Source organism: Triticum aestivum, chromosome 3D, assembly GCF_018294505.1.
Source record: "Triticum aestivum cultivar Chinese Spring chromosome 3D, IWGSC CS RefSeq v2.1, whole genome shotgun sequence".
NCBI lineage: Eukaryota > Viridiplantae > Streptophyta > Magnoliopsida > Poales > Poaceae > Triticum > Triticum aestivum.
The window spans coordinates 502,451,360-502,473,771 of record NC_057802.1 but is presented as its reverse complement, the minus strand read 5'-3'; the positions used below and the strand labels follow the sequence as shown (position 1 = coordinate 502,473,771).

Sequence of the window (22,412 nt, the reverse complement as noted above, 5' to 3'; positions counted from 1 at the left end):
ATTTCGAGGGTCTCAATCCCCAAACCCCTTAATCCTTTGGCCTACACAAAATGTCACACTTGGCTATCTGTTACTTCCGTTTATGCTCGTCACATTGCCAAAAGAATATGGACATGTAGTAATCCAACCTTTTGAAACAACCTTTTTGGTATTTTGAAGGATGATATCATAAGTATAGATATGCTTGTGAGAATTGCATTGATAAGGACCGAACATCCACCATGGGACATTAGCATGCCCTTCCAACTGATAGGTTTTTTTGGATGCCTTTGATGATCTTCCACTCTTTATTGGTAAGTTTACGACGATGAATGGCATCTCAAGATAACTAGACGAAAGTGGGCCCACCTCACAACTGAATAGTTGCTTATACAAACTCTCTACTTCTTTGGCACGTACAAAGCAAAAGATCTCTTAAAAATGACGATGTCATCTGCGTACTAAAGAATTAACACACTACCATCCGCAAAATGTAGAATTAGGCCATCAGTCTGTCCATCCTCATTAACCCTTACAATGAGGACTGTGAGCATATCTGAACGACGTTGAAGATAATTAGCGACATAAGATCCCCCTGTTGCAACCCCTTCTTTGTTTGAAATAATGACTGATGTCACTATTAAGTGTGACCCCAACACTGCCACCTTAGGCAAACCTCTCCACCGGCTGCATGTGAGGAGCTTGCTGCTAGAAAGGTCATTTCACACTATCACAAGCTTTATCAAAGTCTACTTTGTTGATTACTCCGTCAAGTTTCTTAGAGTGAAGCTCATGAATAGTTTTATGTACTACTTCCGTCCTGGTTTATGGGCCCTCTTCATATTTATTGTTAAATTTTGATCATGGATTTAACTAATAAAATATCAATGCATGTCACAAAAAATTATACTATAATTTATCAATGCATTAACATTTTATTAGTTAAATTTGTGATCAAAATTTGACACAAAATACAAAGAGGACCAATAAATCAGGACGAAGGTAGTAGGACCACCATTTCCTCTAGAACGTGTCGTCCTGGCATGAAAGCCGTTTGTGTCTAAATTACAATTCTGGTATATGCTAAACATGATACTCCTACAATAACTCATTCCCTCAGGAATCGACATGTACTAGTAGTATTTATTCATCCGTGTGGCAGTGTCCCCTCTCTGTGTGTCTGAAAGGAAGCAAGCATGTGAATTTGTCGTAGTAGTACGAGTTCGCAAGCTTTATTTCCTAGTGTGATATGGAAAACTCCCTACGAAGAGAGTAGCTCTTTGCACTTCCACAACTTCCCGGTTCATAAAATCAGCAATATCATTGGTACCACACCCTAATTACACCAAGTAGGACATGGAGGCTCCAGTCAGATATGAGATACTCCCTCCGTCTAGGTGTGTAACTCACCTTACGAAAACCAAATAATCTCAAAACACTTAGGCACGGTACATTAACTTCCTCCTCTTTTTTGTTTTGCGACATATTAACCAATAAGAGATGTGGGCGTGCATGCATGCTGCTTTCGTGATACGTGTATGTAAACGGCAACCAATTAAAGGCAACGCCAATCGTGAATCAGAGTGACTTATGAAATTTGTTCCTGACAACTAAGCCACGAGGAAATGCATCACCTGTGTTCGTGAAGTTATAGCAGTACAACTAGATTATCACCCTCCTAATGGCGTGTCGGCACAAGTGCATTTCCCGCACATGTGTCAGCTGTCAACTATATATATAGGCTGTAGATCCAAGTTGTCACGTCTAGGGTGGCTGTACTCCTAGCCTACCAGAGTACTAGTGATCAAAACCCTAGATTTGAAATTATGTATGTCACATTGAAGTGATTTTTTTTTGCGGGGCGTGAATTATTATTTTTCATTGTAAGGCAGTGTCCCTCAAGATGGAAATAAAATTTGAGGAAAGTATTCCAAAACAAATTCACGTGTATCAATATTCTATGTCAACTTGTAAGATTTGGCGCAAAAAGTATGATCACATGTATTGTATATAGGGTATACTAAGAGCATCTCCAACAGCCGCGCCAAAAGACGTGCGGGCGCGTGGCTTTTTAGCGCGCGCGGGACGTTTTCGCGCGCTCCAGCGGTGGCGGGAAATTAGCGCGCGGGAAATGATTGCGCGCGCGGGGGGAAAGGCGGCAGCTCGCGCGCTAGATTTGGCGCACCGCATCCGGCGCGCCTATAAAATTACAGCATCCTTGTTGGGGAACGTAGTAATTTTAAAAATTTCCTACGAACACGCAAGATCATGGTGGTGCATAGCAACGAGAGGGGAGAGTGTTGTCCACGTACCCTCGTAGACCGAAAGCGGAAGCGTTAGCACAACGCGGTTGATGTAGTCGTACGTCTTCACGATCCGACCGATCAAGTACCGAACGCACGGCACCTCCGAGTTCAGCACACGTTCAGCCCAATGACGTCCCTCGAACTCCGATCCAGCAGAGTGTTGAGGGAGAGTTTCGTCAGCACGACGGCGTGGTGACGATGATGATGTTCTACCGACGCAGGGCTTCGCCTAAGCACCCCTACAGTATTATCGAGGTGGACTATGGTGGAGGGGGGCACCGCACACGGCTAAAAGATCAAACGATCAATTGTTGTGTCTCTAGGGTGCCCCCTGCCCCCATATATAAAGGAGCAAGGGGGGGAGGTGCCGCCGGCCAGGAGGAGGCGCGCCAGGAGGAGTCCTACTCCCACCGGGAGTAGGACTCCCTCCCTTCCTTGTTGGACTAGGAGAGGAGAGGGAAGGAGAGAGGGGGAAAGGAAAGGGGGGGGGGGGCGCCGCCCCCCTCCTTGTCCAATTCGGACTTGGGGGGAGGGGCGCGCGGCTGCCCCTTGGCCGCCTCTCCTCTTCCACCAATTGGGCCCATGAGGCCCAATAGCCTCCGGGGGAGTTCCGGTAACCCCCCGGTACTCCGGTATATATCCGATAACCCCCGGAACCATTCCGGTGTCCGATATAGTCATCCAATATATCAATCTTCATGTCTCGACCATTTCGAGACTCCTCGTTATGTCCGTGATCACATCCGGGACTCCGAAAAACCTTCGGTACATCAAAACATATAAACTCATAATATAACTGTCATCGAAACGTTAAGCGTGCGGACCCTACGGGTTCGAGGACTATGTAGACATGACCGAGACACGTCTCCAGTCAATAACCAATAGCGGAACCTGGATGCTCATATTGGCTCCCACATATTCTACGAAGATCTTTATCGGTCAGACCGCATAACAACATACGTTGTTCCCTTTGTCATTGGTATGCTACTTGCCCGCGATTCGATCGTCGGTATCTCAATACCTAGTTCAATCTCGTTACCGAAAAGTCTCTTTACTCGTTCCGTAATACATCATCCCACAACTAACTCATTAGTTGCAATGCTTGCAAGGCTTAAGTGATGTGCATTACCGAGAGGGCCCAGAGATACCTCTCCGACAATCGGAGTGACAAATCCTAATCTCGAAATACGCCAACCCAACAAGTACCTTCGGAGACACCTGTAGAGCACCTTTATAATCACCCAGTTACGTTGTGATGTTTGGTAGCACACAAATTGTTCCTCCGGTAAATGGGAGTTGCATAATCTCATAGTCATAGGAACATGTATAAGTCATGAAGAAAGCAATAGCAACATACTAAACGATCGAGTGCTAAGCTAACGGAATGGGTCAAGTCAATCACATCATTCTCCTAATGATGTGATCCCGTTAATCAAATGACAACTCATGTCTATGGCTAGGAAACATAACCATCTTTGATCAACGAGGTAGTCAAGTAGAGGCATACTAGTGACACTCTGTTTGTCTATGTATTCACACAAGTATTATGTTTCCGGTTAATACCATTCTAGCATGAATAATAAACATTTATCATGATATAAGGAAATAAATAATAACTTTATTATTGCCTCTAGGGCATATTTCCTTCAGTCTCCCACTTGCACTAGAGTCAATAATCTAGATTACACAGTAATAATGATTCTAACACCCATGGAGCCTTGGTGCTGATCATGTTTTGCTCATGGAAGTGGCTTAGTCAATGGGTCTGCAACATTCAGATCCGTATGTATCTTGCAAATTTCTATGTCTCCCACCTGGACTAAATCCCGGATGGAATTGAAGCGTCTCTTGATGTGCTTGGTTCTCTTGTGAAATCTGGATTCCTTCGCCAAGGCAATTGCACCAGTATTGTCACAAAAGATTTTCATTGGACCCGATGCACTAGGTATGACACCTAGATCGGATATGAACTCCTTCATCCAGACTCCTTCATTTGCTGCTTCCGAAGCAGCTATGTACTCCGCTTCACATGTAGATCCTGCCACGACGCTTTGTTTAGAACTGCACCAACTGACAGCTCCACCGTTCAATGTAAACACGTATCCGGTTTGCGATTTAGAATCATCTGGATCAGTGTCAAAGCTTGCATCAACGTAACCATTTACGATGAGCTCTTTGTCACCTCCATAAACGAGAAACATATCCTTAGTCCTTTTCAGGTATTTCAGGATGTTCTTGACCGCTGTCCAGTGATCCACTCCTGGATTACTTTGGTACCTCCCTGCTAAACTTATAGCAAGGCACACATCAGGTCTGGTACGCAGCATTGCATACATGATAGAGCCTATGGCTGAAGCATAGGGAACATCTTTCATCTTCTCTCTATCTTCTGCAGTGGTCGGGCATTGAGTCTTACTCAACTTCACACCTTGTAACACAGGCAAGAACCCTTTCTTTGCTTGATCCATTTTGAACTTCTTCAAAATTTTGTCAAGGTATGTGCTTTGTGAAAGTCCAATTAAGCGTCTTGATCTATCTCTATAGATCTTGATGCCCAATATATACACAACTTCACCGAGGTCTTTCATTGAAAAACTCTTATTCAAGTATCCCTTTATGCTATCTAGAAATTCTATATCATTTCCAATCAGCAATATGTCATCCACATATAATATCAGAAATGCTACAGAGCTCCCACTCACTTTCTTGTAAATACAGGCTTCTCCAAAAGTCTGTACAAAACCAAATGCTTTGATCACACTATCAAAGCGTTTATTCCTACTCCGAGAGGCTTGCACCAGTCCATAAATAGATTGCTGGAGCTTGCACACTTTGTTAGCTCCCTTTGGATCGACAAAACCTTCCGGTTGCATCATATACAACTCTTCTTCTAGAAATCCATTCAGGATGCAGTTTTTACATCCATTTGCCAAATTTCATAATCATAAAATGCGGCAATTGCTAACATGATTCAGACAGACTTAAGCTTCTCTACGGGTGAGAAGGTCTTATGGTAGTCAATCCCTTGAACTTGTCGAAAACCTTTCGCAACAAGTCGAGCTTTATAGACAGTAACATTACCGTCAGCGTCAGTCTTCTTCTTGAAGATCCATTTATTCTCAATGGCTTGCCGATCATCGCGCAAGTCAACCAAAGTCCGCACTTTGTTCTCATACATGGATCCCATCTCAGATTTCATGGCCTCAAGCCATTTTGCGGAATCTGGGCTCACCATTGCTTCTTCGTAGTTTGTAGGTTCGTCATGGTCCAGTAACATAACCTCCAGAACAGGATTACCGTACCACTCTGGTGCGGATCTTACTCTGGTTGACCTACGAGGTTCAGTAATAACGTGATCTGAAGTTTCATGATCATCATCATTAACTTCCTCACTAATTGGCGTAGGTGTCGCAGAAACCGGTTTCTGCGATGAACTACTTTCCAATAAGGGAGCAAGTACAGTTACCTCATCAAGTTCTACTTTCCTCCCACTCACTTCTTTCGAGAGAAACTCGTTCTCCAGAAAGATTCCGAATTTAGCAACAAAAGTCTTGCCTTCGGATCTGTGATAGAAGGTGTACCCAACAGTCTCCTTTGGGTATCCTATAAAGACAAATTTCTCTGATTTGGGTTCGAGCTTATCCGGTTGAAGCTTTTTCACATAAGCATCGCAGCCCCAAACTTTAAGAAACGACAACTTTGGTTTCTTGCCAAACCACAGTTCATAAGGCGTCGTCTCAACGGATTTTGATGGTGCCCTATTTAACGTGAATGCGGCTGTCTCTAAAGCATAACCCCAAAACGATAGCGGTAAATCAGTAAGAGACATCATAGATCGCACCATATCTAGTAGAGTACGATTACGACGTTCGGACACACCATTACGCTGTGGTGTTCCGGGTGGCGTGAGTTGCGAAACTATTCCGCATTGTTTCAAATGAAGACCAAACTCATAACTCAAATATTCTCCTCCATGATCAGATCGTAGAAACTTTATTTTCTTGTTACGATGATTTTCAACTTCACTCTAAAATTCTTTGAACTTTTCAAATGTTTCAGACTTATGTTTCATTAAGTAGATATACCCATATCTGCTTAAATCATCTGTGAAGGTGAGAAAATAACGATATCCGCCACGAGCCTCAACATTCATCGGACCACATACATCTGTATGTATGATTTCCAACAAATCTGTTGCTCTCTCCATAGTTCCGGAGAACGGCGTTTTAGTCATCTTGCCCATGAGGCACGGTTCGCAAGTACCAAGTGATTCATAATCAAGTGGTTCCAAAAGTCCATCAGTATGGAGTTTCTTCATGCGCTTTACACCGATATGACCTAAACGGCAGTGCCACAAATAAGTTGCACTATCATTATCAACTCTGCATCTTTTGGCTTCAATATTATGAATATGTGTATCACTACTATCGAGATTCAACAAAAATAGACCACTCTTCAAGGGTGCATGACCATAAAAGATATTACTCATATAAATAGAACAACCATTATTCTCTGATTTAAATGAATAACCGTCTCGCATCAAACAAGATCCAGATATAATGTTCATGCTTAACGCTGGCACCAAATAACAATTATTTAGGTCTAAAACTAATCCGAAGGTAGATGTAGAGGTAGCGTGCCGACCGCGATCACATCGACTTTGGAACCATTTCCCACGCGCATCGTCACCTCGTCCTTAGCCAATCTTCGCTTAATCCGTAGCCCCTGTTTCGAGTTGCAAATATTAGCAACAGAACCAGTATCAAATACCCAGGTGCTACTGCGAGCATTAGTAAGGTACACATCAATAACATGTATATCACATATACCTTTGTTCACCTTGCCATCCTTCTTATCCGCCAAATACTTGGGGCAGTTCCGCTTCCAGTGACCAGTCTGCTTGCAGTAGAAGCACTCAGTCTCAGGCTTAGGTCCAGACTTGGGTTTCTTCTCCTGAGCAGCAACTTGCTTGCTGTTCTTCTTGAAGTTCCCCTTCTTCTTCCCTTTGCCCTTTTTCTTGAAACTGGTGGTCTTATTGACCATCAACACTTGATGCTCCTTCTTGATTTCTACCTCCGCAGCCTTTAGCATTGCGAAGAGCTCGGGAATCGTCTTATCCATCCCTTGCATGTTATAGTTCATCACGAAGCTCTTGTAGCTTGGTGGCAGTGATTGGAGAATTCTGTCAATGACGCTATCATCCGGAAGATTAACTCCCAGTTGAATCAAGTGATTATTATACCCAGACATTTTGAGTATATGCTCACTGACAGAACTATTCTCCTCCATCTTGCAGCTGTAGAACTTATTGGAGACTTCATATCTCTCAATTCGGGCATTTGCTTGAAATATTAACTTCAACTCCTGGAACATCTCATATGCTCCATGACGTTCAAAACGTCGTTGAAGTCCCGGTTCTAAGCCGTAAAGCATGGCACATTGAACTATCGAGTAGTCATCAGCTTTGCTCTGCCAGACGTTCTTAACGTCGTCAGTTGCATCAGCAGCAGGCCTGGCACCCAGCGGTGCTTCCAGGACGTAATTCTTCTGTGCAGCAATGAGGATAATCCTCAAGTTACGGACCCAGTCCGTGTAATTGCTACCATCATCTTTCAACTTTGCTTTCTCAAGGAACGCATTAAAATTCAACGGAACAACAGCACGGGCCATCTATCTACAATCAACATAGACAAGCAAGATACTATCAGGTACTAAGTTCATGATAAATTTAAGTTCAATTAATCATATTACTTAAGAACTCCCACTTAGATAGACATCCCTCTAATCCTCTAAGTGATCACGTGATCCATATCAACTAAACCATGTCCGATCATCACGTGAGATGGAGTAGTTTCAACGGTGAACATCACTATGTTGATCATATCTACTATATGATTCACGCTCGACCTTTCGGTCTCCGTGTTCCGAGGCCATATCTGTTATATGCTAGGCTCGTCAAGTTTAACCTGAGTATTCCGCGTGTGCAACTGTTTTGCACCCGTTGTATTTGAACGTAGAGCCTATCACACCCGATCATCACGTGGTGTCTCAGCACGAAGAACTTTCGCAACGGTGCATACTCAGGGAGAACACTTATACTTTGATAATTTAGTGAGGGATCATCTTATAATGCTACCGTCAATCAAAGCAAGATAAGATGCATAAAAGATAAACATCACATGCAATCAATATAAGTGATATGATATGGCCATCATCATCTTGTGCTTGTGATCTCCATCTCCGAAGCACCGTCATGATCACCATCGTCACCGGCGCGACACCTTGATCTTCATCGTAGCATCGTTGTCGTCTCGCCAATCTTATGCTTCTACGACTATCGCTACCGCTTAGTGATAAAGTAAAGCATTACAGGGCGATTGCATTGCATACAATAAAGCGACAACCATATGGCTCCTGCCAGTTGCCGATAACTCGGTTACAAAACATGATCATCTCATACAATAAAATTTAGCATCATGTCTTGACCATATCACATCACAACATGCCCTGCAAAAACAAGTTAGACGTCCTCTACTTTGTTGTTGCAAATTTTACGTGGCTGCTACGGGCTTAGCAAGAACCGTTCTTACCTACGCATCAAAACCACAACGATAGTTTGTCAAGTTGGTGCTGTTTTAACCTTCGCAAGGACCGGGCGTAGCCACACTCGGTTCAACTAAAGTTGGAGAAACTGACACCCGCCAGCCACCTGTGTGCAAAGCACGTCAGTAGAACCAGTCTCGCGTAAGCGTACGCGTAATGTCGGTCCGGGCCGCTTCATCCAACAATACCGCTGAACCAAAGTATGACATGCTGGTAAGCAGTATGACTTATATCGCCCACAACTCACTTGTGTTCTACTCGTGCATATAACATCAACGCATAAAACCAGGCTCGGATGCCACTGTTGGGGAACGTAGTAATTTCAAAAAAATTCCTACGCACACGCAAGATCATGGTGATGCATAGCAACGAGAGGGGAGAGTGTTGTCCACGTACCCTCGTAGACCGAAAGCGGAAGCGTTAGCACAACGCGGTTGATGTAGTCGTACGTCTTCACGATCCGACCGATCAAGTACCGAACGCACGGCACCTCCGCGATCTGCACACGTTCAGCTTAGTGACGTCCCTCGAACTCCGATCCAGCCGAGTGTTGAGGGAGAGTTTCGTCAGCACGACGGCGTGGTGACGATGATGATGTTCTACCGACGCAGGGCTTTGCCTAAGCACCGCTACAGTATTATCGAGGTGGACTATGGTGGAGGGGGGCACCGCACACGGCTAAAAGATCAAACGATCAATTGTTGTGTCTCTAGGGTGCCCCTGTCCCCGTATATAAAGGAGCAAGGGGGGGGGGAGGTGCGACCGGCCAGGAGGAGGCGCGCCAGGAGGAGTCCTACTCCCATCGGGAGTAGGACTCCCTCCCTTCCTTGTTGGACTAGGAGAGGAGAGGGAAGGAGAGAGGTGGAAAGGAAAGGGGGGGGGGCGCCGCCCCCCTCCTTGTCCAATTCGGACTTGGGGGGAGGGGCGCGCGGCTGCCCCTTGGCCGCCTCTCCTCTTCCACCAATTGGGCCCATGAGTCCCAATAGCCTCCGGGGGGATTCCGGTAACCCCCCGGTACTCCGGTATATATCCGATAACCCCCGGAACCATTCCGGTGTCCGAATATAGTCATCCAATATATCAATCTTCATGTCTCGACCATTTCGAGACTCCTCGTTATGTCCGTGATCACATCCGGGACTCCGAACAACCTTCGGTACATCAAAACATATAAACTCATAATATAACTGTCATCGAAACGTTAAGTGTGCGGACCCTACGGGTTCGAGGACTATGTAGACATGACCGAGACACGTCTCCAGTCAATAACCAATAGCGGAACCTGGATGCACATATTGGCTCCCACATATTCTACGAAGATCTTTATCGGTCAGACCGCATAACAACATACGTTGTTCCCTTTGTCATCGGTATGTTACTTGCCCGAGATTCGATCGTCGGTATCTCAATACCTAGTTCAATCTCGTTACCGGCAAGTCTCTTTACTCGTTCCGTAATACATCATCCCACAACTAACTCATTAGTTGCAATGCTTGCAAGGCTTAAGTGATGTGCATTACCGAGAGGGCCCAGAGATACCTCTCCGACAATCGGAGTGACAAATCCTAATCTCGAAATACGCCAACCCAACAAGTACCTTCGGAGACACCTGTAGAGCACCTTTATAATCACCCAGTTACGTTGTGACGTTTGGTAGCACACAAAGTGTTCCTCCGGTAAATGGGAGTTGCATAATCTCATAGTCATAGGAACATGTATAAGTCATGAAGAAAGCAATAGCAACATACTAAACGATCGAGTGCTAAGCTAACGGAATGGGTCAAGTCAATCACATCATTCTCCTAATGATGTGATCCCGTTAATCAAATGACAACTCATGTCTATGGCTAGGAAACATAACCATCTTTGATCAACGAGCTAGTCAAGTAGAGGCATACTAGTGACACTATGTTTGTCTATGTATTCACACAAGTATTATGTTTCCGGTTAATACCCTTCTAGCATGAATAATAAACATTTATCATGATATAAGGAAATAAATAATAACTTTATTATTGCCTCTAGGGCATATTTCCTTCAACCCTCTGCCGCTCTCTCCATCGCTCCCTATAGCGCTTTCTCTTCTCGCCGCCGACACGCAACCACCGCGCCATCATGCCGCCTCGCCGCCGGGGAGCTTCCATCTACCGCGGCGTCCGCGTGTGTCCGTCCGGCACCTACTTCGCCGAGATTCGGTTGGGCGGCGGCATGCGCCTCCGCCTCGGAACCTTCGACACCGCTCAGGAGGGCGCCCGCGCGTACGACGCTGCGGCGTGGCGCCTCCGGCGGTCCCGTCAGGACATGAACTTCGCCGACGTGGCGACGCGGGAGCGGGCACAGGAGTTGGCGCCTTTCCCGCGGCTTATCACCGACGAGGATCGTCGCAAGAACCGGAGGCGGGAGCGCCGTCTCAGCCTGGCCGAGATGGACGAGGAAGCCATGGCGCTGTGGAGCCATCGCTTCCCGCAAGACATCATCAATGAGGAACTGTTCTTCGCCGAGAGGAGGGCGGAGAGGGCGAAGAGGAGGAAGGAGCGAGCCGCCTATCGCGAGGACAAGCGAACGCGGAAGGCGGTCGCTAAATACAACATCGCGCTAGGAGATGCGTCCTCCTGGGACTCCGGCGACGAGCGGTTCCTTGACGCCTACGCTCAGACGTCGGAGGAGGACATCACCGAGGCAGAGTCCGAGTCGGAGAATGACGAGTAGTAGTAGTTTTTCGTTTTATTTTGTATCGTAGAAGCAGACTATGTGACGAACTATGAACTATCTATAGTAGGAGAAGACTATGAACTATCTACACACAACTATCTCCATATTTGTACTATCGGAACCAAATATGTATCGAATCGTAGTTCACATAGTAGGAAAAAAAACAAATGAAATATAGCGCGCCTGCTGGAGCGGCTCGGGCGCGCTTTATTTTGCGGCGGCCGCGGGAGCCAGCGCACCGCCGCGCGCAAAAGCTGGCTCACCTGGCGCTGTATTCTGACTTTTAGCGCGCCGCGCGTTGCGCGGCTGTTGGAGATGCTCTAACAAACCAAATTGATATGGCGGTGAGTCGAATAGTAGTATGCCATCCAGAGGTGCGTTTTCTTGGCTATGTGCATTTTTTTCAGTAAATTATGCAGGTGTACATGCATGTTATATGCCTATGGACGTTACATTTTCAAGTAAGTTTCAAACTTTTGAAAGTGGCAAATTAAAAGAGATGATAGGTACGCAACTCATTTTACTTTGGTAAGTAATCACTCGCCGTTAAACGGTATGAAAATAGGTGAAGCGTTTGATGGATACATCAGGACGCGTGGGTGTTAGACAGTGGCGGAGCCAACCAGTCACCAGACAATGGGTGTGCATATTTCCCTAAAAACCACAAATTTACTAGAGTTTATAATTTATTTCGTGCATATGAATGTGTTATACATGAATTGTCAACGTCTTGGCAAAAATAATGGGTGTATATTTGTACACCCAAAAACACATGTAGCTCCGCCCGCGGTGTTAGGCAGAGCAGCCGAACAGATCACAATGGCTACGATCTGGTTGTTGTTAACTTGATCTGGGCTCAACAAATAGGGTACCTATACAATAGAAATCTTACAACTACCAGACCAGCCTGGCAACCAGCCCATGCATGCATAATACGCACACACATATGCACATAGCTATTACGGCTTTTCTTGGCGAACTTATTAGGGATAACAACTACTGCAGTAGTACTATATATACACGATGCGCACAGTAGTAACGTACAACTGCCAAAAGCCCGAGCTCATCACAAAGTAGCAACCCGTGTCCTTCTCACGTGTACGCGAACCCGCAAGCGCAGACACTACATACCATGGCGACGGGCGGAGCACCATTTGACGCGCTGTCGCCACTGGACCCCGACACCTTCGCCGGGGAGTCGCGCGCCGTGATCAACTTCCTCGCCGGCTACTACCGCGACGTCGAGACGTATCCGGTCCAGTCCCAGGCGTTGCCAGGGTGCCTCCGCGCGCTTCTACCCGACGCGCCGCCCGAGAACGGTGAGCCGATGGACGTGATACTCGAGGAGGTACGCACTCACATCGTCCCGGCACTGACCCACTGGCAGAGCCCCAAGTTCTTCGGCTACTTCCCGATGAACGCCAGCACGGCCGGGTTCGCCGGCGAGATGCTCTCCACCGGGCTCAACATTGTGCCGTTCATGCGGGTCGCCTCGCCGGCCGCAACCGAGCTCGAGAGCACCGTGGTGGACTGGATGGGCAAGCTGGTGGGCCTCCCGGATCGCTTCCTCTTCTCCGGCGGCGGCGGCGGCGTGCTGCACGGAAGCACCTGCGAGGCCGTGGTGTGCACGCTCGCTGCCGCACGCGATCGCGCGCTGAGCAGGCTCGGCCACGAGGGCATCCTGAGGCTGGTGGTCTACGCCTCGGACCAGAGCCACTGCACGTTCCAGAAGGGCGCGAGTATCGTGGGGATCCCGCGGTCCAATTTCCGCGTCATCCCGACGACGGCGGCGTCGGGCTACGGCCTCACCGCGGCCAGCGTCCGCGACGCGGTGGAGGCCGACGTGGCCAGCGGGCTGGTGCCGCTGTACCTGTGCGCCACGGTCGGCACGACCGGGCTCGGCGCGGTCGACCCGGTGCGGGACCTCGGCGAGCTGGCGCGGAGGCACGGCATATGGCTGCACGTCGACGCCGCGTACGCCGGCAGCGCCCTGATCTGCCCCGAGTTCCAGCATCACATCGACGGCGCCGAGCTCGCGGACTCGGTGAGCATGAACCCGCACAAGTGGTTCCTCACCAACATGGACTGCTGCTGCCTGTGGGTGGCGAGCCCGGCCGCGCTCACCTCCGCACTGTCGACCAACCCAGAGTACCTCAGGAACGTCACAGAAGAAAGTGCAGGCGCGGGCGTGGTCGACTACAAGGACTGGCAGATCGCGCTGTCGCGGCCGTTCCGTGCCATGAAGCTGTGGTTGGTCCTGCGCCGCTACGGCGGGGCGGGCATGCGGGCGTACGTACGGCGGCACGTCGAGATGGCCAAGTGGTTCGAGCAGGCGCTGGAGGCGGACGGGCGGTTCGAGGTGGTAGCGCCGACGAGGTTCTCCCTCGTGACCTTCCGCCTCCGTCCAAGGCTCGAGGGCGACGATGATGCCGTTGATGCCTCGAACCGTGGGCTCCTCGTGGCGGTGAACGCCAGCGGGCGGGCGTTCATGACGCATTTCGTGGTGGACGGCAAGTTTGTTATCCGTATGGCCGTGGGCGGAGCCATGACGGAGATGCAGCACGTCCAGGACACGTGGGAGCTTGTCCGGGAGAAAGCCGAGGAAGTCGGCGCACTCCAAAACGAACGGAACGTGCGCTGAAATAAAATACTGAGAACATGGAATTCATGAAGCATCAAATGGAACAGATCCACAGGGTAAAAAAATACATATACTCCCTCCGCTTTTATTTACTCGCATATTAGGTTTGACTGAAGTCAAACCTTGTAAAGTTTGATTAAGTTTATAAAAAAATATATAAATATTTATCATAAAAATTCAAAATGATGTGAAAGTACATTCAATAATGAATTAATGATGTTAATTTGTTATTGTATATGTTAATATTTTTGTTTATAAACTTTGTCAATGTTTACAAAGTTTGACTTTCACCAAAACTAATACACGGATTACATAAAAACGGAGGGAGTATAAAACAAGAAGAACCCAATTCCATGAAGATTGTCACACAATATCCGGTGTAAATCTTTGTTCCTACATGACCACTATGAAAGATATGAAATCTGGATCTCCTTTCTATTTATTCAATTCCACGAAAAGTACGTTTTACTAACTCTGACAAATGTGACTTTAGTTGCTGAAGTAAATAGGCAGTTTTTTATTAAATCAATCTAGAAAATAATCACGATCATGGCATTGACAAAATTACTGACATACTGATTACGAACCAGACTAGCATGTACTACGCATATAGTAGAAACATCTACGCACATAGCTAGTAATGCTAAGACAAAAATTAACAGGAGAGAGATAAACATGTTATACCCTCCGATCGGCCAGGCGGAGGCCGCGGCGACGGCGGCGGCAACAGCAACATCCTTGGTGGCCTTCTTCTCGGCTTTGTTGGCAGTGGACATGGTGACGATGAAGACGACGCGGACATGGACGAATGATGGTGAACAGTCGTGTAGGAGACACTCCCCAAAAAACTAATTGCCACTGACCTCGGCTCGGCTCATTCTCGCAACTCAAGGCGAGGCGAGGCGGGCGGCCGAGGAGGAGCGCGTGGGAACCACTTCTCTTCTCAAACTCCAATAGCATGTGGAAGAGAATCCCTTATAAGGAGGTCCAACTCCTCTCCAACTAGCAATGTGAGACTAAACTTCGCACCACACCCATTGCCATAAAACCCACATGGGCCCTTGTAGATTTTTTAGAAACTGTTAGATGGGCCCTAGACCCACCCTCATATTTCAACAATCCCCCACCAGATCTCAAGGGCCCATATTGTCCTTTGTTCCAAACACTGTTTTGATATACCAGTATGCTAGTGCAGACATGTTAAGGTTGAACTTTGACGGTGTCCTGGACTAGGGGGTACTCACCACATCGTCTCCCGGCCAGGTGGATCGGGCCAAGGACCCCCATGGTGGTTCACTCATGGGCCACATCGGGCAGCCCATGCCGCATACAAGGAGTATTCCACAAGACTTGGTGATCAAGACAAGGACTCCTCTCCACCAACGTATTCGGCTAGGACTCTTGTTATCCTAGACCTCTGATGCATTATATAAGCCAAGGCCAGGCTAGTCGATAGAGGATTATGACATTAATCATCATACCCCTAGGGTTTAGACCACAACATATGATCTCGTGGTAGATCAACTCTTGTAATACTCATATTCATCAAGATCAATGAAGCAGGAAGTAGGGTATTACCTCCATAGAGAGGGCCCGAACCTGGGTAAACATCGTGTCCCCTGTCTCCTGTTACCATCGACCTTAGACGCACAGTTCGGGACCCCCTACCCAAGATCTGCCGGTTTTGACACCGATAATGGTGCTTTCATTGAGAGTTCCGCTGTGTGATCGGCAAAGGGTCAATGGCTCGTCTGCAGATCGACTGCGACGTCGGCATCTTCATCGCCGGCTCGACTGGTCACCATGGCTTGACGGGGGACTGTGTCCTGCCTCCGATCATCATATTCAGACGCGGCCTCCATCAACATCAACTCCGATCCCTATCATGATCATGGAGAAATCATCCTAGGAGCTCGGGGGCTCAACGTTAACATTGCCCTCGGGCGACCGCACTGTTTTTCCGAACAGCGAACTTGTATCCGCTGCCACCACATCCTCGAGTATCGTTTTGACGATTCCTTTGGTGGAATTGTGCGGAATTAAGTCTACAACAACCATGCAAAATTTCGTCAAGTTCCGATGCAGGAATCTCCGGCAATCTACGATATACCGGAGCCCTGTCAAATCTGGACGGGAATCTGGACGAGTTTAGGGCGTGGTCTCCAGCACCTAGCTCGGACGTCATTTGGAAGATCCAACCGTTGATCGGCTGCGTAATTCCCATATCTACCACCCCTCAAAATTTCAGCTCGATCTGACCGTCCAAACTCCGGGAACCTTCCGATTAGTGCATCACTTTTCGGATCTGTTTTCTGCGCGAATACGGATCCGACCAGAATTCATGTTTCCTTATGAACGTGATATTGGACGACCTTCTTAAAGGAATTTCCTTCTAGGGTATTGTGCGTTGTTCTTAACACGTTCCCATAAAATTTTAAACCTTCTCTGAGGCACTCTTCACCATCGCGCTGGTGTCAAACCAGTCCGGTAACATTGCTCCACGTCTGCCGACCTGCGCTAGACAGATCGTCGCTTCATCGAGCCGAGCCTAACCTTATCGAATCATCAGCTCGGCAAGCCGAACAAAAGTTCGGCATCGCGAAGGATAAATCATCACCAACACCATCGCCCCACGGATTGCACGGGTCAGGCGCGCCGACATCGCCGCTCGGCCACTTTATCAATCCGGCATTGACCGCGTCACAAGTTATGACCAGCGTCGGCATGGCCGCACTGTTGCTTCTTCAAGCCGATGTCCATCACGGCGAACTGCTTCAACACCTCGGCTGACACGGCAGCTGCAACGTCTCCTTGCCGACCCGCTCCGTCATCTCGGCTAGACCGGGGACTTTGCTATTTCTTCATCAACATACTCCGGTGACTTCGGCGTCACTAGCCGGCCAGCTTCGTCACGTTAGCTGGACCGGGGGCTTTGCCTCGGCGAGCCCACCTTTGCCATCATCGCCATGCCGTCGCTTTATCGCCCATCAGGCAATGGGTGTGCGGATCGAGTCCCAATTTTGGGAGTAACCTTTCTTCAGATTGCTACAACAGATAAACCAGGTGCTATTAATCCTAGTATTTTTTCTTGCTTGGGTTTATTTTTTTCAAGGAATTATTACTCTGGTTTGTTTCATCATCTGTACACAGGTCTATCAAATGGTGGCCGTATTAACGACGGTCGCGTGGTGGTTCGGTCAGTTTCCGTATACAGTTCGGCGAATGCCGCATCCGGAACTCGGAACGGCCTGTGAATTCAAGCTTTGCCACGCCTTCACCGCGTCACACCGACGCCCTGCATCGACATTGACTTCGGTGCCAGGCCACTTCTCTTTAAATAAATTATTTTTGCAAAAAGCAATTATCCTTTTTGGACCGCACTATTTTATGTGTGTAGGTGTTCGACTTCGACTGCGTCACGCGCTCACTTTGGCAAGCCGACGTCGTTGTCCCAATCGGCATAAATCGGCTCGCGTGATCACCTTGTTGGTCGAATCGCCATACCGACATGTTCGGTTGCCTCGGGGACTTCGGCATCGCTGAGAGAGCTCTATCTCATCGAGTGTTCGGCACACGGCCATATTTGTTTTATTACTCACTTTGCATAAATTATTAATTATGCAACAATTTTTTTAATTTATTATTATTCCTATTATCTCCGGCTTGCACTATTTTCTGTGCACAGGTAAAGGATCCGGGTCGGGCAGCGCTGTCACCTCGGCGTACCGACGTACCACGTCACCTCGGCTGGACCGAGGGCTTCGTCATCACTTCATTAACCCACGCCGGGGACTTTGGCGTCATACTGCCGGCCTGCATTGGCCGTGCTATGTCGCCACTTCAGAGTGCCGAGCTCTTCGCTCCGCTACCTCGGGACCGGCTTGGGGGCTGGGACCTTGTCCCGCCGTAAGCTCGGGCCGTGCATCGACTCCGAGCACATTAACCAACTAAGTCGCTTTTATGCTCAGAATTTTCAATTTTCAATTTTGTTCGGTTCGACAAAAGCATTATACTTTTTTGGCAAAAAGTTGTATGTGAAAAACTTCCTTGTCAAAACTTTGTCTCTGACACACAAATTCAAATACCCCGTTTACTTGGGGGCTTCCTTTATGAAGCCTTTCCTCTTGCATATGATTATACTTGTACGACTTCATTCCCTGTTTGTGTATTACGCCACAATATGCATCATGTCGACTTAAGTGTTCCGCAAGCTGGGTTGCCTTGCTCCTGTGTTTACCCCTACGTTCCCGATTGTTCGGCTAGGGAGTAAAGGGAGCACCTCTGCGATTGTCATGATCGGTTCATCCGAGCTCGGACCTCAGACTGGGTGAAGCCGAAAGCTAGCGCTCTTATTGTTTTCAATCATGGTCGGCACACAACGGAACTCATGAGTACAAAAAAATCTATTGCACAAGTCTCATAGTAACAATGAGCAACCGAAGAAAGGTATCGGTGGGGGTACTATTTTCTTCGAAGATGCTTCTTACACTTCGTCAGTAATATAGCATAATTTCCCTAAGCGCGCTTTGTCTGTTACAGCCTTATGGCCTGATTGCCTGGTTATCGGAAACACCGTCGATATTCTCGATAGGTGGAGTACATAACACTTTTCGGCCCTTGACCGAAGAGGGAGAAGCCGACGGTCGGTTAAGACACGTTTAAAGTTCGGGTGAACACATATCTGATATAAGTACTTCGGTACATACAATTGTTATACATAAAATTCTTTTACCCAAGTCACTTGGGGGCTCTTAAACTTTACATGAGCCGTTTTATAATAAGTGTTTTCTTCTTAGTCGTTGAAAAGTCTTTTTCTATCACTCCTTTTTTCGACGCGAGCGTGTGGTCAATAGCCGGGGTAGGCTGACCTGCTTTAAGTCTTGAGATAGGATGTGTCATGTTAAAGCACGACAGAAGCACAATTTTCTTTTTCTAAGACCAATTTTCGGATTGACACCGAACACTTGATCTAGTTCGGACATTAAACTTTTGAATAAGTTTTTTGGCTTTTCGAGCCTATGGCACTTTTAAACTATTTGTGTGTTTCCAGCATTAGTGTCGCAGTGCAACGCCAGACACCTTTAGAGATCCGGCAAAAACATTCTCGGATATTGCTATATATGCATCGGTTTCGAATTGTGTCTTCGGTCAATAGTTGGGTTGCCCGACTCCTGTGCTTGCCTCCTACGTTCCGCTTTGTTCGGCTAGGTGTGCAAAGGGAGAACCACTGCGATTGTGCTTCCAGCTCGCATGGTTAAGTGCCTCGGTGGAGAAAACCGAAAACTGACTGTCACAATAAGCACAAACTGGTCAGCGATCCGATGACTGTGTTAAACTATAAGGTCGATAGAGGTCACCCCGTGTTAAATGACGGGCCGTTCATAACATTGGCCGAAGTGTTTACGGCTTGACATCGGCTGTCGCCGAACACTAACCGGGGGCTCATAGCTAGCTTCCCCAATTTAAAGCTCCTATGACTAAGTGAAAGTTATAAAGCCCGCATATCTGATTGCCTCGTTTCCGCTAACACAACCGCCTCCGGGCACCGAGACGTCGGCTAAGGGTTGTTTTGTTATTACGGAAACACCCTGTGTAGCATCTACAAGGGGGTGGAAGCCGACGATGGGCCACTTTCAACTGATAAACGGTCGCAACGGAGTCAAAATAAACATATCATCGGCATTTGTATTTAATATACAAGGGCTGCCTTCCGTAATCATCGTTATAAAGCCATAACTATGCATCAATTTGACTTAAGATTTTGGCCAAGCTGGGTTGCCTGGCTCCTGTGCTTACCCCTACGTTCCCGATTGTTCGGCTAGGCGGTAAAGGGAGCACCTCTGTGATTGTTACTACCGGGTCATCCGAGTTAGTACCTCAGACTGGGTGAAGCCGAAAGCTAGCGATTTTAAAGGATATAATTAGTCGGCAATGACGGAAGTTAAATTTTTGGTTCATTAATACCATAGAGTTCGGGAACTTTCCCCGAACTAAATCCTCAATATTTTCCTCCCACATTGATCGGAGGTGAGGTTTCATGATCATGCTTAGCATGACAACCCAAAGAAAGGAACCGATAGCGGGACTATTTTCTTTGGAAGACATTTCTTATGTTAAACAGTAATATAACATATCTCTCTGCGTACCTTTGTTTATAAAACCGTATGGCCGGATTGCCTTGTTTGTCGTAAATCTTTGCCCTCATAAAGGCAAACACTCCTCGGCTACTGGCCGAGGAGGTGGAAGCCGATGGTCGGCAAACAAAGTTTTGTACAATTCAGATCCGAGCATTAATGATGTAAAATACTTGGATACATAGGATCAAAAATTGCGAGTAAAGTCGATTTATTGCAGCCCATCTTTTAAAGACCAAGGGGCACAATCTCGCTGAGACAACCGAGTAACTTACATAAAGCTCTCCTAAATCCCAAATGGCATCGATTTCCTATCTATTAAGCCCCTTGGGGCCAACCTTGGCGAGCCCAGCTTTCGCTGGCTCTAGCTCCTTTAAGAGATCTTTATTCTCTTTTCGAGAAGTTTGTGTTAAACACAACAAAATTTTCTGTCAAACGGATATCGATCCTTAATTTTGCCACCTGTGCCCACATTAAGGCTCGGGGGCTACTGGGCTTTGCGCTCATTATTTACTAATATTAAAGGGGCACATCGATCCCCTGATCTGGTGTTGCCACCCGACCAGTGTCTCGGGGGCTACTGCATTGGCAATCCAGTGCAGAAAATTTAAGTGCAATATAGTTTTCGAGGAGATTATGATCCTCAGGTTGGTCGGCCGCACCCAACCTGAGTCTCGAGGACTTTGCACACCGCTTTTTGTGTCCCGAAGTATTCTGCCGAGCTAGGAGTTGATCCTCAGGCCGATTTTGCGAATCAACCTGAGTCTCAGGGGCTACTGGGATCAGCGGTCTTATGTCATCCTTTAGGTGCATCTCGGGTTTTAGACCGATACACACCTTGAGGGCTACTGGCTATATATCTCGGCAGAGAATAAATTGCACCAATAAAAAATATTGAAAAAAATCAGCCCGCAGTCGGGGTGGTGCACCACCTCGGAAGCAGTCCGGCATAAAGCTCGGGCGCCAGTGGCTGGCTCCATAGAGGGCATTTCTGGCATTAAGCTCGGCTAAACTCATTCAACTTTTTTTGAACCAAGGTGATCTATGACACCTCGGATATAGTCCGGCGTTGGAGCTTGGACATAGTCCGGCGTTGGAGCTCGGATACATTCCGGCGTTGGAGCTCGGAAGCGGTCTGGCGTTGGTGCTCGGCTGCAAAAGATACCTCGAATGCGGTCCGGCATTGGAGCTCGGACGCAAGAGGACACTGCCGCCCGGGAACAACTTCAAACCCGAGGTGTGGCATAAAAATAACAAGGCATTGATAAAGGCCGGAAACTTAAAGGGGCTCCTCGGATACCCGATGTGTAAACTCTTCGGATTTAGTTCGGCGATCCTCAAGATCGAAGATGAGAAGGTTTGGTGAAACAGTTTTCAAGACTGACGACCGAAGATGAAGAACAATTCAGAAGGATCGAGGAGCGTCCCCAACTTGAAGAACGGTTCAGGGGGACTACTGACGGTGTCCTGGACTAGGGGGTACTCACCACATCGTCTCCCGGCCAGGTGGATCAGGCCGAGGACCCCCATGGCGGTTCACTCATGGGCCACTTCGGGCAGCCCATGCCGCATACAAGGAGTATTCCACAAGACTTGGTGATCAAGACAAGGACTCCTCTCCACCAACGTATTCGGCTAGGATTCTTGTTATCCTAGGCCTCTGGTGCATTATATAAGCCAGGGCTAGGCTACTCGATAGAGGATTATGACATTAATCATCATACCCCTAGGGTTTAGACCACAACATATGATCTCGTGGTAGATCAACTCTTGTAATACTCATATTCATCAAGATCAATGAAGCAGGAAGTAGGGTATTACCTCCATAGAGAGGGCCCGAACCTGGGTAAACATCGTGTCCCCTGTCTCCTGTTACCATCGACCTTAGACGCACAGTTCGGGACCCCCTACCCAAGATCTGCCGGTTTTGACACCGACAAACTCCACCTAGAACAAGTAGCTACACTCCTTTACAACTGAACAATGGACTACGCCCTGAATTGTCAGTTTGGCATAAAGAAGTTTCACCACATGTCT

The 22,412-nt window shown here is 47.6% G+C and overlaps 1 protein-coding gene across 1 annotated transcript; it reads left to right on the top strand.

Moving 5' to 3' along the window:
- Positions 1–12,662: 12,662 nt before the first annotated feature.
- On the top strand, positions 12,663–14,329 carry LOC123075096 (tyrosine decarboxylase 1-like). The gene has a single exon (XM_044497774.1). It carries the CDS (start codon positions 12,733–12,735, stop codon positions 14,239–14,241), a length of 1,509 nt encoding a protein of 502 aa, XP_044353709.1. The 5' UTR covers positions 12,663–12,732; the 3' UTR covers positions 14,242–14,329.
- The last annotated feature ends 8,083 nt before the right edge of the window (positions 14,330–22,412 follow it).

Bases quoted from the DNA above. Each gene is read 5' to 3' on its own strand.
- LOC123075096 (XM_044497774.1), top strand. From the start codon at position 12,733: ATGGCGACGGGCGGAGCACCATTTGACGCGCTGTCGCCACTGGACCCC.